The following is a 19,227-nucleotide window of genomic DNA, read 5'->3' as shown; positions in this document are numbered from 1 at the left end:
GGGTAAATACATAATTAAAAATCGATATGGACGTATTTTGAATCGATGCGAGAATCCCGTGACGTCATATCGCGATATATCACCGAATCGATTTTTTTAAACACCCCTAGTGGACTGTTAGATAGGGAGAGTTGCAGGATGCTTGCAGGATGCTGCACAGCGGCTGGTGTCCTTGCTGCAGAGTGCCCTGTCTGGTTCAGCACCGAGAAACAGTGAGGATTGTTGTTATTGTCGTCTTAACATTGTCTTATCATTTTATGGTGCTGTGTTACCAATGGGAGTTATAAAATTATCATTTTGATTAGGCCACTTGATTATTCTTGTTATTATTATTAAAATTATACAGATTTGGAAAGCCAGCATCAAAATGATGGACAGGGAGTCCCGCGGCAGTCCAGTAGCTCTGTAGAGCAGAACATGGCCAGGTTTGTCATATGCAGACAATGAAGTTTGACTTGTTTTTTGACAGCTCATCATTGAAAATGTGATTTTGTTTGAAGTTTTCAACGTTGTTTACCTCATCATGCTTTTCTCACGGTGTCTTTTTGTCTTATTTTATTGTTTTATAGATCCTTCCCAGCACTCTTTAATAAAAAGACGACAGGGGAAAAGAGACAAAGTTTTTTGTCCTCAGACAGTACAAGAGGGCACAGCAGAAAATCTTTTGCAATACAGTTTTACCTCGTCAACAAACATATGGAGAAGACTCCGAAGGCAGCCGATGAACTACAGCTTTTACAGGCAGGGATGGGTCGGCGGACTGTCAATGTAACAGAGGATGCTGATCATTTATGGGTAGGTTTTAACATGTTTAATTGCTCAGTTTAATTTGATTAAAATTAAGATCCCATTAAAGTTGAATATATAACCCCTGAGAGATAGAATGATGTTTAAAGAAATGGAATTAAGGAATACACATTATACTCAGGCTTTTCTCAAACAAAAGACTGACATAATATAAATTGTACACAGTTGTCCAAAAAACTTGAGGAGACCGACACCAAAATGGCCGGTTTGAAAGGGGCATGGATGCTATACAAGGCTGTTGGTAAGATATTGAAGCTGTATTGCTTTAGCTACTGTCTCCTGTATGTTGTTCAATGGCAAATTTGCTATGAGTTCAGATTGTGGACAAGGTACCTTTTGTTAGTTTGATTTCCTGTCAAATTGACATCATCAGATACCAATAAACGGGTCATTTTCTCGTTTTTTCCTTTTTGCCCAAAAACAAAAAAACGAGAATTCAACTCGTTTTCTCGTTTTTCCGTTCTGACTGACAAAATGGATTTTCCACCCATTATTCCCTTTTTGACAGGTGGGCGGGGCTTAGGCCGCTCCCGTCAAAGTAAAAGTCTTCTCAACACAGCAGTAAATGTCTGTCTGCTGGAGGAGGGTCCAGCCTCCTGTCAGGACTGTAAATATCTCATAGCAGTAATAATACTACTACCAGACACACATGATTACTCTGTGCTTCACTGCTCTTTGGTTCTATTTGTCGGACAAAAAAACTGCATTTTTTTCGATTCACGACTTCATGAAAGTAGTTTAAAAATAACCAGCAGGGGTCGCCCTGTATTGATCTCCTCATCACACCGAATGTATAAACTTGATATCTTAATAATCAATAGATATGCTGATATGCTGAAAAATAAAAAACTTTATTTATTTATTTATTTATTTGTATAGCACTTTTCATGATAATAAAAACAACGCAAAGTGCTTAACAGTAAAAACAAACAAACAAAAAAAAACAAAAAAAAAAAACAAAAGCTGCACCATCAGTAAGTGTACACCACACGCACACGCACATACACACAAACACACACACACACACACACACACACACACACACACACACACACACACACACACCCAATTTATTAATTTATTTAGGTCATTAGTACTGGGGCACCAGCGCTCAACCCCCGACCCCGTCAGACCAACGGGATCCCGCACACCAAGGTGTGGAGACCCCAGGCCAGCCAGGACCAGAGGACTCGAGCGCAGCGACCCCAGCAGAGGACCAGGACCAACTCCCGGTGTGAAGGACCCCCCCTGAGGAAACACTGGAGTTAAACAGATGTTAAAAAGACATGATACAAAGCTAATAAAAAAATAAATAAATAAAAAATAAATAAAAAGTAAGATAAGATTATAAAATAGAAAATAAAATAAATTAAAAGTACATAGTAAAAATAGAATGAATAAATAGGATAAGTATATTAAAAATTAAAATGACAAAAAATAAAAATGATGGAGATAAGAAGTATAAAAGGTCAATTAAAAGCCAGATTAAAAAGGTGTGTTTTCAACCTCCCTTTAAAACTATCAACAGTCTCTGCGGTCCTGAGGTTCTCCGGCATCTCCTGTGGTTATTTCTAAATAATCCAGCCTCACTGGACTGTAGCCTTCATTTGTGATCAGTGGAGTAACACAGTTTATTGTCATATTTCATGTTTTTACCATGTAAATATCATAAAACCAGGACAACAGCTCGCTTCCATACATATGTCAAATAGTACTTCTGACAGAGAAGCATCATAATTCATTTCCACAGAAGACATGAACTCTGAAACTGGAGCCATGACAGTCAGAATGGTCTCTTTGTTATCACAGTGTACAATGAGATTGGAGAATTTCTCCTTGCAGGCACAGCAAATATTATAAATGTAAAAAATATACAACATAAATGTCACAAAGGATTAATATTCTTTTTTTAAGTGTGAAATAATTTTGAATAACAATGTAAAAAGGTGAATTGTACACTTTAGTGTGACTGTATTGCAGGAATTGAGTGGATATGACTCAGTGAACAGCAGCAGAGACACAGCTGCATTATATTGTTGAGCAGTTGTTTCATGGGAGAGTTTAGGATGGTGATGGCTCTTGCAAAGAAGCAGTTTTGCAGTCTGTTTGTCTTCACTTTAATGCATCTGTAAAGCCTCTCAAAGGGCAACAGGTCAACGCGCTGAGAACTGGATGTAATCTGTCCTTGATGAGGTTCTGAGTTCTGCTGAGGCACCAGGTACAGTCGCTATGAGGGGGGGGGGGAGGACAGCCAACAGGCCAGTTTTACTGACCATAGAGGTTTTAGAATATACAATCATGTTAACCCAGGTTACCAGTATTTTTGCTTAGAAATTAATAAATCAGAGACCCCATGTGACCAAAGACCAAAACCAACCATGAACCCAGCCTGGATGAGCAGCTCCTCAAATCCTCACCAGGTCAAACTGTCTCTTTTAACCAAGTTGAAACTAAAAAAGGCTGGTTGTTTGCAGTACTGTCAACAAAGCAAATGGTGCAAACTTTGAGAAAAGGAAAATATAAAACATGCTTTGTCTTATTTCACACTCTATGTGTATTCATTCATAGCTTTGATATCTACACTGAACTCCTATCATGTAGACAGTCATGAAAATTAAGAAAAGAAAAAAACATTGAACGAGAAATGTGTCCAAACTTTAGATTGGTCATTACCCTCAATGTCAAAGCACATGGCAATTTCTACATTTAGACAAACTCCATAACTCCTGTTAGAGCTTAAACTCTTTTTGCAGGCAACTTACACTCCAAAGGAGTGAGATAAAAGATAGAATGTATTAATTTATTGAATGTTCATGTGATTAAAAATATGCAAAAGATAAATAAACACATTTAAATTGGTAGGGGGAGAGTTTGGGATTGAGTCTTTCACTTTAGAAAGACTCCATCTACATAAATCCATACCACCACCCTACACACCACCAGTATGACACAATCTGAGAGCATGGGTTCACACTGCTGACATGAGACGACCATCAGAATGGATACTGACCATTCCCAAGCACATTAAGAGGACTAATACTGACTCGTCCCAGATATTATTATTATGGTCCGGAACAAGGGAAATGTAGTACTGTTATATTTGTTGTGCCTGCACTGGTAAGAAGAAATTCTCCAATCTCATTGTACACTGTACAACCACAAAAACGAATATTGTGATTCTGATGGCTCTAGTTTCAGCGTTCATATCTGTGGAAATGAAGTATTCTACTAGAAGTTCTGTTTGAAATATGTATTGGAGACAGATTTTGTACTGGTTTAATGATATTTATGTGGTGAAACATGAAAATAAAAATATAACAATAATCTTTTTTTTATTTTTAGTGTATCTATCCACATTTCTATTGATTAAGATATTGAGCACGGAACACGGAGTGATGAGGAGATCCACGCAGGGCGACTCCTGCTGGTCATTTTTTTAACTACTTTCCTGAAGTCGGGTGTAAAAAAAAATGCAGTTTAGCGTCTAACAATCAGGACAAAAGAGCAGTACAGCACAGAGTGAGCTTGTGTGTTTAACACTAATGCAACTGCTGTGATATTTGCAGTACTGACAGGAGGCTGGAGCGTCAGTCAGACAGTCATACAGCGTTTTAAGACAGACCTTTACTCTGAAGAGCAAGGTGCAAACATGAGCCAATCAGGAGCGAGAAGTGTTAAGCCCCGCCCACCTGTCTAAAAGGGAATAATGGGTGGAAAATCCGTTTTGTCAGTCAGAACGGAAAAACGAGAAATTGAGCTGAATTCTCGTTTTTTCGTTTTTGCCCAAAAACGAAAAAACGAGAAAACGACCTGTTTATTGGAATCTGATTATGTCAATTTAACAGGAAATCAAACTAACAAAAGGTACCTTGTCCAGATTGTTTATATACATCTTTTTTTTTTCCTGTAGGTGGACCTGGTCAAAGAAAATTGTGCATTGTGCCACCTGAAGCAGAGGGCTACACAGGTCGTTACCTCAATACAGTTGCACGTGGGAAGTCTGCGCTGTACATTGTACCGGTCCAAGGAAGTCTTGATACGGCACCTCTTCCCTACTCTGCAAAGGAGTTTGAAAAAATGCCTAAAGCAACGTGCCATACTTGTTCTGTCAACATGCCAGTTCAGTTATTAGCTGCCCATGTGGCATCTTGTGAAAAAGAGGAACTCTCAGATGTTACAATCAAACAGGCAAGAACGTTTTACTCACAATTATAGATACGTAGATTTGATTTTCTTCTGTCTTCTGAATAATTTGTTCCATCTACAGACTACACACTTTCTGGGGTCCCCGGAAAACAGTCGTGCCATCCAGGAAAACTCTCCCAATAACACTGACATGTCTCTGACAGTAAGTCTTTGAAAGTTGCAAATCTAAAGTCAGTCACCTTTACACATGTTCTTGCTAACAAGTTTTTTCGATTAATGTTACCTTCAAAGGACTCCACAGATCTTCTGTCACTGTCCAGTGTTCCCAGTGTCAAAGTGAGAACACATTTTTGCTGTCCATGCATTCAATTTTGCTTCTAACTGAACCTTAAGCTTCATTTTCAGTATTGTTTTTAATAAGTTGGAATTAAACCAGTGAGATGGGTACAACAAGGCATCAGAGGGAGTCCACAGTAGTCAACTTTCTGCAGGATTTCGTACAGGATTTGGAAGATGAAGGTGAATAGTTTGTTCAAAGTTAAAATGTAATTTCTACGCTGAAGCAACAACAAAGTACAGCTTGCTTTTAGTGATTTATTCTGGGTGACAAAGCAATTCATTTTGCATATTACATATATATTGAAGTCCTTGCATATTGGTCATCATCAATATTTACAACATTATACTCATATTAGCTTTGGCAACACTTAAATAATGAAGGTTCTTTTAATGTCAATGGAATCATAACACTTCCTGCTTCTAAATAAAAAAAGTCCTCAGTGAAAAGTAACAATGGCTGTAATCATCTTTAAAATGAACTTGGCATATAATGCTCTTGTATATCACTTTTTCAGAAGAGGATGAAAAGACCAAAGATGAAAATCTTGAAGAAACCATGGGAGAAGATGATGAAAAAGAAGAAAAACAAACAAAAGACAGTCATATCACTGTTGGGAGGTTCTGCCAGTGGCTGACGGGACAGTCCCATGTCCCGCTGAGTCGTGCCGAACGGGAGGATTTCAAATTAGTGATGGAATTCGACCGTGACTGTCAAGTTCGTTATGGTATAAATCATACCATCTGCTATCCTGTAGTCAACGCATGCTCCCGCTCAGTCACATTCCCTCTTGCACACCTGAGAACCTATGAAGACTTCAAAACTGTGATCTCTCAGGCCATTGTCCATGGCTGTGAGTTTGGCCGGCATTAAGATGTTTCACTTCGTGTCCGCAGTCGTTGCACATGCTCATTGCAGACAATGTATAACTGTTCATCTTTAAAGTTTGGGTCAGTGGGATCAATTAAAGTTTGGAGTTCATCCATTTCCTCCCCAGTCAGAGGGCAGTCGTATTCAGGCACCACAATGCCAGTTTCAGGGTCATCGCCGTTGTAATCAACCGCAGTCTCCCAATCGATGTCTGGCTCTTGAAGGACCTACAGAAGTTTGAAGAGACAGTATTTTAGTTCACATAAGAGCATTACAGTGTATAGTTATTTACACTCAAGGTGTCAAATTGTTCCTTGATGTTTGTCTATTAAACATACACTGAATCCTTGTGTTGTGATAGTTTTTTTTTTTTTTTTTAATCCAAAAGACTACTGCAGAGATAACACTGCAAGGTTCTCAGAATGTTCATCGGTGTTGTTTGACATCCGTCCAGTTTCCCACGTCTGTACTGGAGTCCGGTTTCCTGCACTGCGGAGTGGATGGTGGTTCCAGCCTTCAGTGAAGATCTCCAAATCTTTTTTGAGTCTTGGAAGTAATGCGTAATGGACACAGAATATGTCGTCTGTAGATGAGATGTCCAGGATGCCATTTTCTTCAAGACAGTGGAGAAGGTTGTAATATTTTGATGATACAGAGATCCACACATCTCGCCATAACCGCTCTATCCTATGGAAGATCACAACAGCAAAAAAATGCACTTCTATGAAGGAAAATGTATTATGTTGATATGTGAAAGACAGTAATTTTACCTTTGATTGTGGACGCTTTTTCCTGAGATGAAACTTCCCCGATTGTTGCCACGGACAGTGAACATAAACCGGGCAATATCCACATTCTCAACTCTAGTGGTGTGTATCGCCTAGTATCTGGCGATACGATTCGTATCACGATTCATGGGTCACGATTCGATATATCCCGATATATCCCGATACCAATGTTCATGACGATTATTGCGATACTTTAGGAACAACAAATTTGTAAACTAGTAGTACTTCATGAGAAAACTTGTATGAAACACATTTTATTTATCCCAAATGCAACAGCAGCACTCAAGCAACTATATTTAACAGCAAACAAGTTGCAGGCTACTTTTTCATTTAAACAGTAAATAAAAATAAAGGCTACATAAACCTTCAATAATGTAACATGTTTTGAGAAAACAAAGTGCAATCATTGTAAAACCCTGAACTGAATTGAATTGAAATTCCTTTATTTGTCTCACAGGGGGAAATTGCAATGTTAAGCAGCACAGAGAAAAGAAATAGAAACAGAAAAGAAATGCGTAATATGAGAATTTACAAGGTCCAACCATACATAGAAAAATTAACTATAAATTTAGGATAAATATAATTAAATAAAAGATACAAACTAAATAACATAATTTAAATATAGTTTAAATATAAGTTTCATACAGATATAAATAAATAACAGATATACACGAACAGATATAAATCAAATATAAATTAAATATACATTTAAGACAGAACACAAATGTAAACTATAATATTAATAACAGATATGAGTTACATATTATTTAAATATACATATAGGACAGGCTTTTTGTACAATATTATAGAAAAATGTGAGAGACATGAGAAGACAAAACACACAGGAGTGTCATTTAGGACAGTGTGTGGTGTTTGGACAGGTTGGAGCAGTGCTGGCTGTAGAATCTGATGGCAGCAGGGAGGAAGGACCTGCTGAGGAGGCAACGCTCCTTCTCACACCTGGGGGGACGCAGCCTGTCCCTCACCGCTGTCCAGGTCCCTCAGGGTGTCCTGCATGGGGACATCCTGCTCAAATGCATGTGGGTTGGTGGTGTTTCCGCGGTATTTGACTTTTGCAAAGCACATTTTACAAATGGCGTGGCTCTTATCTGTCCCTCCGTCCTTGTTGTAAAAGCCAAAGTGCGTCCAGATTCCGGCTTTATAAATATTCCTCGGAGCGTCTCCCACTTCCTCCGCCGCGGGAGACTGTTGTGTGCTCCAGTTACCGTGAGACGGTAGTGTAAAGAAACCACCGGGAGAGCTCTCGCCAGATGCTGTTCTTCCTCTGGCGGACTGGAGGCTCTGCAAAGCTCTTGGTGTGGTGTGCTGCCAACTAGTGGCCAGGAGTAAAAGTGCAGCACACAAAAAGACGCCGCAATGGATATTTGCGGGTAAATACATAATTAAAAATCGATATGGACGTATTTTGAATCGATGCGAGAATCCCGTGACGTCATATCGCGATATATCACCGAATCGATTTTTTTAAACACCCCTACTCAACTCCCTGGTCAGCTCGTACTCTGAAATTGATTGTAATGTAGAATTTAAAAGAACAAAGGATTTGAAGTTTGAGGCTTTGTACTCTATTACATTATCCAATAAGTGTTTTCAATATTCACAAATGTGCCCAATAATCAAATTTTTAGTTAATTTATTTAAAGTCCCTTTTATTAGTAACAGTCCATAAACATAGAAAGTGAGGGAAATGTAAGAAATCATGAGTGACAAATATGTGCGACTGTATGGAGAAACGGCATGAAATATGTTAATATGCCTGTTCTTTAAAAAAAAAAAAATTTAAATCATTATTCATTCATTTTCTTAGCCACTTATACTTTTTCGGGGTCACAGGGTGATGGAGCCAATCCCAGCTACTTATGGGTAAGAGGAGGGTACACCATGGACAGTTTGCCAGTCCATCACATAGGGAAAGATAATGTACACTCACATTCACATCAAGGGGCCCTACATTGGGTCACCAATTAACCTGAGATGCATGTTTCTGTACTATGGGAAGAAGCTGGAGGAAATCCATGCACACACAGAAAACATGCAAACTCCACATAGAAAGGTTCCAGTTGGTATTTGAACCCAAGATTCTCTTTGCTGTGGCAAGAGCATTAATCACAGTGCCACCCTATGGCCAAAACTCAAATTTCATAAGAAAATACTCTGCTGTTAATCTGTCAAAGACGAGTTCACAGTATTTTATGGAAAACTGCCAATATATGTAGCTCTGTAACGATTTGAATAGCATTACCTTGAGGGTAAACCATGCTGCTGAGTGGCCTCCAGGAAGAACTGAAATGCTGTTGAAGCACAGTTGTTTGTTGCTGCATTCAAGTACAGTATCTACAAAAGTCAAAGTAAATGTAAACCAGTTGAAACATATGCGTGGGAGTCTGCACCAAAAACTACACTTGCAATCTGCACATAAAACTAGAAAAATAAACAAGATGGCTAGTCGACTGCCTCATGGGCAAGTGCTAAATTTGAACCTTTTCTTTGATCCTTCTAACATACTTATCCTCTGCCTCCTCATCCTGTACAGCCCTCCACCTTTCATGCCTTCTTTTCTTTAATACAAATATTTGGGGCATAAATGTGCCTCCATCAGGAAAAAAATGTAGCATATTTGTCAAGGGGTGGCATTACAGGGAAGGTGATGGTGTGAAACAAATGAAATACCGCACAAGGTTCAAGTAAAGTTTGACCTGGAAGTGGCACTATTGTAACCTAAAAAAATAATTGAAACAAACCACAGAACCACAATTTACCATAGTTTAAACTTATGGATAGTTAATAAAGGTTTCCAAGTGTTACAGATTTCACAATGCCTATAAAAACATGTTGTGGAGTCTGCTGAGAGGGGGATTCCTCACATTAGAAGGGGCGGGGTTTGGTGACGTTGGGAGGTGTGATACGCTGCGGATAATAAACTCCACTGGACTCTGCTCCCTCGTCCGTCTCCTCTTTTCACGACCTCCACATTGGTGACCCTGATGTGATCCAATCCGCTCCCCTAAGTGACAGTTGTCATCCCACGAAGCTCTCTTGGCAGAACACTTCCCCTGTTTAACCCCGACTGTCAGCGTATCACACCTCCCAACGTCACCAAACCCCGCCCCTTCTAATGTGAGGAATCCCCCTCTCAGCAGACACCACAATGTCAGTGTTGTCATATCAAGTGCAAAGTAAATCTAATAACAGTTAAGTTACCTTTCTGGAAAAACCATCGATTCCTCCAAATATGACAATGTTGTATCTGGGAAGTAAACACAGGACCTGGATTGAACTTTACTGTCATTTAGGATTTGTGTTCTATACAGTGTACAGTCAAATTTGGTTACAGTGGCTCCAGAACAGCGCTAAAACACAGAAGAAAGACAAATGCAATATAATATATGCAAAATGAAACACCACATGAAAGATAGTCACTGTATAAATGAGAACTGGTTGTCAGTTGAATTACCAGAATAAAAAAAACATTTGATATAAACCTGATCAACTTGTGATTTGTGTCCACATGCACCAGGGACAATGGCCCTGGTGCATGTGGACACTCTGCGTACAACACAGCCAAGACTTGACAGCCTTGAGATGATGCCCATGGAATCAACTCTGTGCACGCAGGCTGCAACTCGTCTCCACTGAACTCTGTGTCCCAGAGACTCCAGTCTGCCTTTTACCATCCTGTCGCCTGCATTTGGTCAATCATTCTTGATGGAAGAAACCAAATTGTCAAGTTCATCATCGGTGATGAGACTGTACATTTCCCTGACGGAGAGTTCATTCTCTTTCATTCGTCTGTAGATTGTCCTTCTTGACACACCCATCAGTGAAGCTATGCAAGGCACAGGAAGCTGGACATCAAGCACTTCCTTCAAACGCTGTTCATCAACCAAAACTCTGGGCCGTCCTTGGGTGCCTGTGTTCTCCACTGTGATACTTGGGGCCGGATGTTCCAGTTGTGCTTTCACAAGTTGAAAAAGTTCCTGCAAAGCCTGGATAATGGCAGTGCTTGGATGTGATTGGATAGGGCCTGCAGAAGATACAGCTCCTGGCGACAAACAAATTCTATAGAGTCCAAATTCAGTGGGGTTGTGGAAAATGCCAATTGTATTTTGTCCAAAAGTCTTTCCAGCAGTTGACGTCTCAGCTGTTGAGAGAACACCGTATAGTTAATAAAGACTCAAGATCAACATCTCTATTATAATAAACATAAGACCAGTCAACATTATGTTAATCATGCAAATGAAATCTTTGAAATTTTCTTTCCTTGTTTGTCTGTTTCCAAAAAAATTTTCATTCATTCATTCATTTAAAGGGACTTAAGGCAACTTTTCAAAATTTACCTCAGTGCTGCCGCGATAGGCGCTGCGGGGAACTGCAGCCACCAGCCAAGGCGGCACGGGAGCGCGCACAAACATTTTACTGAATGTCCGTCTTCACAGCGCTGCACCAGGGAGGCTCCTGCTGTTTACTACGTCGCGAATTACTGCAGGACCACAGCGCATATTATGTGATTTTTGTCAGCATCCGTTTTCACTCCCAGATGCAGCTGAAGTTCCCTCCATGAATCAAACGCATATCCAATATTTATTCGGGTGCCTGCCCGGCTTCGGTCATTTTTTTTATTTTTATTTTTGACTCACAAGATAACGCTGATAATAGGTCTGCGTTAAACGATTACTTTTGTAATCGATGAATCTCGGAAATAGTTCTTCTATGCATTGATTAATCTAACGATTCATTTTTAAATCCGTGGCGGAGCTCCTCTCCGCCTCCGTGGTTATGCGGCGGGTCCCTGCGCGCTCCGCGGCCGGCACGGAGCGCGTCTCCGCCCGGGAGCAGAGATCCGGAGCTCTCCCGTCAGCCTCCGTGGGGCAGCTCCACTCGGCCCGTGGAAGCCGCCGCCTGCTTCACGCGCCTCCGTGGAGCAAGCCGCGGCGCGGCAGCTCCGGATCTCCGCTCCCGGGCGGAGACGCGCTCTGTGCCGGCCGCGGAGCGGCGGGGACCCGTCGCATAACCACGGAGGCGCGTGAAGCAGGCCGCGGCTGCTGGAGCTCTCCCGTCGCCGCCGTGGAGCCACTCCGGGCCGTTTACCCAATCGACCCCAACTCAGCAGGGAGCCTGAGACTGGCCGCCTGTGAGTGCTTTGGGACGGGGGAGGGGCTCACGCAGCACCGCTGCTTGCTGAGGACAGCGGAGACGTCCTGTCACGTCTCCAGAGCACCAGAAAAAGCTGCTAAATTTGTCGCTTGTTACTTTTGACAAAAACAAAGTCGAAAAGAGGCCTTGGAAAGTCGCCAGATTTAGCGAGAAAGTCACCAAGTTGGCAACACTGCCCCCCCTGATCCCAGCAGTGTTTGAGTCCGTGTCCACGGCGGCCATGTTCTTCCTGTTCAGCAACGCGCATACGGCGTCAATTTACGTCACATCCCCACGACTGCGCGGGAAATTCGGACCCCGAACAGCAACAAATTATTTGGCACACAGCCTGTATGAGGCAACAGACAGATACACGGATTGGCCTGTTATTTTAGGTTTTTAATGCTTCACCACCCATTAGCATTGAATAAAGTGGAAATGCATGTGTAGTTTTTCACAAATCTTGCCTTAAGGCCCTTTAAGCTTTGCTTATGTAAATATAGATTGCATGAAGCAATGTGGGACTTTTTATTATATTTATTAATTCTGCTGTGGTGCTGCTTTATACATGAGTAAGTCCACCTTAGCCCACTTCTTTTACTCAACTCATATCAGGATGCAGGACTACAAAATGGGTCTAATAAGTTTGTGACTCATGAAACTCAACATTCCACCCGCTATAAACAAAAAACAAAACAAAGCAAAACAAAAAAAACAAAAAAAAACTTGTACCCCACTGATCCTGGCATAAAATCAAATGAAATCTGAGAGAGACTGTGTAGGACTTACTTGTTCTGCCATGATAGCTCCATGAAAATGTTTTTATGCATTCTTCCTCCTCCCAGGAAACATTCAGGTCTTCTCCACAGTAGGTTGCCTCTAGGTTTCCAATTCCGCCGCCAAATGACGATGCCCCGCCCAACTAAACCTCTGATTGGCTCTGACCGGAAGATCGTAGGCGTTCAAAGCGACCAATCAGAAAGGAGGAGGGATTGAGGGGCGTCAACACAAAGCCCGCCTCCACAGTGCCAAAAGTCAACACCACCGCGCGAGCAGGCAGAACAGACATTGCACCGCGCGCGCAGAAAGAGGCCTAGCGCGCACAGAGAGGCGTCGCGAGCGCAGAGTGAGTGGTTTAACTGTGCGCGATTATGTTTTTTATGCGCGCGGAATTTTGGCGCTAAAATGACGCCATAATAACCATCTTGCAACCATAAACTTCCGGTGTTATATAAAATGTACAATGATTTGTTATCCAGTGAATCTTTTACTTTGTGTAACATAGCTATCGTTTTTAATATTTTTGCCTTTGTATACTGGATATGTGATTTCCAACACAAATTTTTATCCAGAATAACACCCAGAAACTTGGTTTCCCTTTCTCTATTGATTTCAATACCATCTATGGTAACTGAAGCACCAGTGTCTCTTCCTCTGTTGCTAAATATCATAAAGTTTGTTTTTTCAAGATTCAGTGATAATTTATTTACATCATCATCATCATCATCATCATCATCATCATTTATAACATTTATTTACATCAAATCATGTTTTAATTCTTTTTAAATTCTTCTTTAACCACATTTATCACCTTTGTAAAAATAAGAAAAAAAATGTAAAAGAAAAAAAAACCTAGTAAAAAGGATCAGTGTCAGTATCAGTATCGGCGATACTGGACCAGTATTTACTCGGTATTGGATCAACACCAAAATCTGGAGTATCGCCCACCCCCACAAAGTGTCCGTCATGGTGCTGAGCTTCAGAGCGCCACAGCGCCACCTGCAGCAGAACTCAGCACAGCACCCGGCACCCTGCATGTTTTCCCTCCCTGCTGCAGCACACTTTCCCTCCAGTTCCAAGCTGCTTGTTCTGAGAAAAGCGTCACATGTTTAGTTCCGACACAGGATGCTGGATGTTTAGAAAATGCTGGACTCTCTTTTCATGTCTAATGTGTGAATAAAGAATAATCTGGACAGAGCAGGTTGTTAATAAACCCAGACAGGACAGACTGAATCCTTCGGTTCTGTCTCCAGGTTCTCTCCATAATAACGGAGCCATCTTGTGGACCAACATGAAAAATACATTAATCTCTATGTTTGTGCCGTTTCTGTGGAAACAGGCTTTGTTTTCAGAACTCAGTCATGTAAACATTAAACTTTAGAGAGACAAAATGCAGAAAAGGAATGTAGGAGCCAATTATCACTTTTATGATTTGACCACTAGGGGGAGCAGGATGGTAGAGGAAGACATATAACTGTCTTCTCCTGCTCGATGTTGGGTTTCTCCTCTGTCTGCCTTCCTCTGTTCTTCCTGCCAGTTGTTCCAATGACCTGCTTCTATTTCCACTTTTCCAAGCGTCCCTCAGTCTGACTGTAGTCCTTCCTGGTCTTTGAGTCGGATTCTGACTGTCTTCTCCATGACTTACCTGTTCTTCAACAGCCTCCACCACCGGTTCCCTACAGCAGACTCCACCTGCCCTTTGCTCTGCTCCATCATGAAGACGACTCTTCTCTGGTTTCCTGCTGCGACATGTTTTCATGCATTCTTACTCCACCCGTTCCCGAGTGAATCTAGAGTTTGAATCATGTGAGATGTGTGTTCCTCATTTCAGTGGTGAAGCTGAGAGAAGCTTTCAGACACGTAGAGACTAAAACCTCCAGATCACTTCCTCTGAGTCCAGCCAGAGAGAAGCAGCTGGTTCTCATCCAGATCCTCCAGAAAGACCAAGAGATAGAGCAGGAGTAGCAGGAGGAGGAGCAGGAGGAGGAGGAGGAGGGACCAGGCTGACTGGACGATGGAGGGAAGACGTGTTCTGCAGCTGCTCTGTAAGAACTGTTCTCTACAGGTTCTCCTGTCTCCTCCACCTGAGAACCTCAGACCAGCTCCTCTCTCTCTGCAGGTCTGACCTTCACTCTCATCTCCACCACTCTGCCATCTCCTCCAGGTCAGTGAACGCCTCGTTCTACCGCTTCCTGCTTCAGTGATCAGTGTTTTCAGTCCCTGTTCTGTCCCGTCTGTCCTGAATCCTGCTGCTGCTTCGTTCCTCAGCGTTGGTTCCTCTCGTTCTCAGCAGGTCTGACTGTGAGTCCCAGCAGATCTCAGTTCCTTGAAGGAGACTCAGTGTCTCTGAGCTGTGAGGAGGACGGATGGACAGTGTGGAGGAAGACCAGCAGGAGACAGAGGAGTTCATGTGAAGACATGTGGGGAAAACCTGCTGGTTCCTCCTGTAGAATCAGCTACATGGTGACGAAAGACACTGGAGTTTACTGGTGTGAGTCCAGAGAGGGAGCAGCTGGAAGCAGCATCAACATCACTGTAGCTGGTAAGAGTGTGTGTGTGTGTGTGTGTGTGTGTGTGTGTGTGTGTGTGTGTGTGTGTGTGTGTGTGTCTCAGATGCTGGACTCTGCTCTCTGTGTCCAGATACAGTGGTCCTCCAGAGTCCAGTCCTCCCTGTGATGGAGGGACAGGACGTCACTCTGGGTTGTAGAACCAGCGCTCCCTCCACCCTCTCAGCTAGTTTCTTTAAAGACGGCGTCTTCATCGGGACCGAGTCCACAGGTCACATGACCCTCCGCCATGTTTCCCGCTCTGCTGAAGGCCTCTACAGGTGTAGCTTCAGAGGTGTTGGAGAGTCTCCACCCAGCTGGATCTCTGTCTCAGGTGAGGAGCTGAACTCTGCTTCCTGATTCAGCCTCATGCTCACCTGCTGAGACTCTCTCTACAGCTCCACCTACCAAGGCAGCTCCGCCCACTGAGGAAACTCCACCCAGAAGTGGAGCTCCGCCCACTTCCATCACCTTCCTCCAGCTTGTGGTCAGAGTTTTCTCCTACCTGGTGGTTTTCTCTCTGAACTCCATCTCCACTCTGCTCACGGTGTCTTTTTATTGAAGCAGACCCAAACATAACTAACTAACTAACTAACTAACTAATCGATCATATGACCAACCAACAAACCGACCGACTGGACAACCATCCAACCAATCAACGATCAGCACGCTAATCACAGGTTAACTTTTGAATGACAAAGAATCCAAAGAATCAAGACATGAACGAACCGACTGAATCAACCGATCTACCAACCGGTGAACCCAGTAACGACCACCTGTCAGGACTCTCTGTCCTCTCTGTCCTCTCTGTGTCCTGCTTGTCTCTCCAAGCTTCCCTCAGTCTCTCATTGATCCCATCGTCCAGTCCCCGGTCAGCTCCTCCTCCCTGTGTGCTGACAGTGTGTCCCCCTGTCTCTCTCCCTGTCCTCCTGTTCTGTTCTGACCGACGGTCGTCCTGCTTGTTCTCCCGTCTGTTTCCTGTGTTCTTTGACTCCTCCTCTGTTCTCTGGATTATTCTCTGTCTGCTCCTGCTGGATTCCTCGGCTGCAGTGTTTCCATCAGTAAAGACTCTGAACTCTGGAGCTCTCTTCACGTCTGCTTTGGTTCCTCATCGGCGGTGACGCCATCTGACCATTAAACCAGCCGTCCAACTAGTAAATGACCCAATCACTGATTCAACCAACTAACAATCCAGTAACTGACCAACACACCAATCACAAGTTAAGATGATGAGATGTCATAACCAGTATAACCAGCCAGCGTCCGCTCTGAGGATGAGGAGCTGTTGTTGTCGTGCAGAATGAATAAAACCTTCAGATTTTCTGGAAAGACTTGGTGTTTGTGGTCACTTCCTGTTCCCTGGCTCAGACTTCCTGTTCCAGCGCGGCGCCTCAGTGAGGTCAAACCACAGGGGTCAGTTATTCTAAAGTAATCTGAGCGGAGTTTCATTATTGGATTGGATCAAATCTCAGAAATGAGTTGTTTAAAAGGGAAATAATGATTCAGAAATGCGAGTCTCAGCGAGGGAGACTGACAGTCTCTGCTGATCAGAGCTCTATGGCTGTGTCTCAGTGATGATGATGGTCCTGTAACACTGGAAAAAGTAATTAGATTACTCATAGTGCTTATTTGAATGCCGTTGCGTCATCACTGTTCATCTCACATTGATGAACCGGCTCATGATGGACGACCTTAAATCTGCCCAGGCCGCCATCATGAAATGGTTGGTTTGATTCCTGTCATTCATTTATGTGGTTGATCAGTGATTGGTGGAATCTCCACTAAGCCCCGCCTCCTCGGGCGACTCTTCCAGCGCCACACGCTGTTTATCGGCTCCTTCATTGCAGGTGGTTTATAGAACATGAAGCTCATCCTGTCAGAGCCATGTCTGGGTTCTGTGCTCCATGTTTATCTGTTGTACTGAGACCTTCCCTCCACTGGGGGCGCCCTGCTGTGAGCCATTGGGAGGTGAGGCTCTCAGGTGTGGCTGATTGGGGGAAGAAGACGGTTTTAGACCGTGCCAGGCGGGATGTGGCTTTGGTGTCTTGTTGAAGAATAAACTGCTTGAATCTTAGAAATGAACATCTGCCCTGGCAGCAGAGAGAACGGTGGGAAGTGTTAAAGACTGGCACAAGATGGAGGGAGAAATTAAACCCTGTGGACAATAAACATCACGGTTATAGTGGAATGAAACGGAGTGGAGACGCCATTCTACACTCGTCAAACCTCCTCATCTCCAGCAGCCATCAGGGCCCTGGTTGACAGGAGAAGAGAGTCACTACACACACACTTTTAGGACATTATCATTTAGGATCAGGGTTTATTTTGCTCTTTCTCTGTTTCTGAATCACAGGGGTGAGTTAATAGTCCAGCCAGTCCTCTAATAGTGTAGAAATACAGCAGTCATGCAGCTGCTAGACATACTTGACGTCAACATTTCCAGTGAGTTCAGACAGAAGAGCTGCTCTTCTCTGTTACTGAGCCTGGAGTTTAACAGAAACTCATATTTATACTGAGCAGCTGAACCAGGGTGGTGCTGATGTTCTACAACTCATCAAGATGGAAAAAAAAAAGTTTTTCTTTTTTTAATCTTGTTCTTGAGCTGAACCGGTCTTGGTCTTGACTTGGTCTGTCTTGGTCTTGGTCTCGGTTTAGGCGGTCTTGACTACAAGTCTCCATCAGGCTGCTGAGTCACGTGATTTACAGGAAGCTGCAGGCTGTGAATGTGCACGGGCATGCGCTGGTCCACTTATATTTTCTCATTTTTCAATCTTTTGATCTTTATTTATAAAATGTAAAGACACAAACGACACAGGATGATAAAAAAAAAACAACAACATCAAAATAAATGAAACAGAGGTTACGTTGTGAAGATTTTCTAATCAATTTAAAATCTGTGTTTCCAGGAACAAAGAAGTAAAACGAGTGTTACCTCAGTTACTCCCAGTCTGTCCCCGAACCGTAGTTGGGAGAGCTGGTTTATTTACCGTGGCTCGTTGCTGGTAACCGGCGTCCAGGGTTCCCGGTGATGTAGAAGAAGAAAAAAGAGAGACGAAGGAGGTGCTCCAACGATGCAACATTTATTTTGGGTCTCCACAGAGATAAAACAATCCACACTTGGGCCAGTAATTTCCTATGCAGTATATTCCTATTTTTAACTGAAATAAATCCTGCTGCTCACTCTGCGGCATCACGTCTTCTTCTTTCACTACTAGTTTTTGTTTTTTCTGCGTCCGCCAAAACTTCCCTACGTCACCAGCACAGCGTATTTCTTAAAGGGACCCTGCTGGCTGGTAACACTACCCCCACTCTGGATGATGATTAAAACTTTAACATCACTCCAGCACGTCACTCCTGAGAAGGTAAACATAAGACATTATAAACTGAAACACGACACACAGTAGCCTTCGTTTCACACAGTCCTTGACGGAATCCTCCTGTGGTGGCAACAATGTCCGTCGGCAATCGATGTCATACAATGTCCATAAAACAAAAAAAAATGTTGTGTATCCTTCTCATAAGAATGCAAACTAGCTTCTGCAAAACAACTTCTACAGTACACATTCACTAGGAAAAGAGTGATGCTGTTGTTCATACTACTTAACTCTAATACTTGAATGACATTACTCTTAGAAGATGCAAAAAAAAAGGGGTGTGCAAATCTAGATAACTCCTGGTCACACATGGAACACATAAAATTTTCCCTTAATTTTTCGTACACCTCTATGGAAAACTCAGCAGTTAACTTAAACTAGCAGGATATTCAGATCTTAATAATACCTAAAGTACAGTGTCAAAA

At 42.6% G+C, this 19,227-nt stretch overlaps 1 protein-coding gene and 1 long non-coding RNA gene across 3 annotated transcripts; one reads left to right on the top strand and one right to left on the bottom strand.

The window, feature by feature from the left end:
* Window positions 1-9,216: 9,216 nt before the first annotated feature.
* Window positions 9,217-11,142, bottom strand: LOC115409616 (uncharacterized). Its single transcript, XR_003934002.1, has 3 exons — window positions 10,452-11,142; window positions 10,171-10,216; window positions 9,217-9,303 (listed from the first exon to the last, which is right to left on the bottom strand). It is a non-coding gene; the product is annotated as an uncharacterized LOC115409616 (long non-coding RNA).
* A 3,566-nt stretch (window positions 11,143-14,708) lies between these two features.
* LOC115409341 (protein turtle-like) lies at window positions 14,709-16,713 on the top strand. Of its 2 annotated transcripts, none has more exons than XM_030120479.1 (5): window positions 14,709-14,927; window positions 15,002-15,046; window positions 15,173-15,424; window positions 15,523-15,762; window positions 15,827-16,713. In XM_030120479.1, the coding sequence occupies exons 1-5, from the start codon at window positions 14,897-14,899 to the stop codon at window positions 15,988-15,990; spliced, it is 732 nt and encodes a 243-aa protein (XP_029976339.1). In that variant the 5' UTR covers window positions 14,709-14,896; the 3' UTR covers window positions 15,991-16,713. The 2 variants fall into 2 exon arrangements, with proteins under 2 accessions (XP_029976339.1, XP_029976347.1); XM_030120487.1 differs by having other exon boundaries at window positions 15,176-15,424; window positions 15,827-16,712.
* Window positions 16,714-19,227: the final 2,514 nt, after the last annotated feature.

The sequence above is a fragment of the Salarias fasciatus genome, chromosome 3 (genome assembly GCF_902148845.1).
Source record: "Salarias fasciatus chromosome 3, fSalaFa1.1, whole genome shotgun sequence".
NCBI lineage: Eukaryota > Metazoa > Chordata > Actinopteri > Blenniiformes > Blenniidae > Salarias > Salarias fasciatus.
This window is presented reverse-complemented; position numbering and strand designations above follow the sequence as displayed.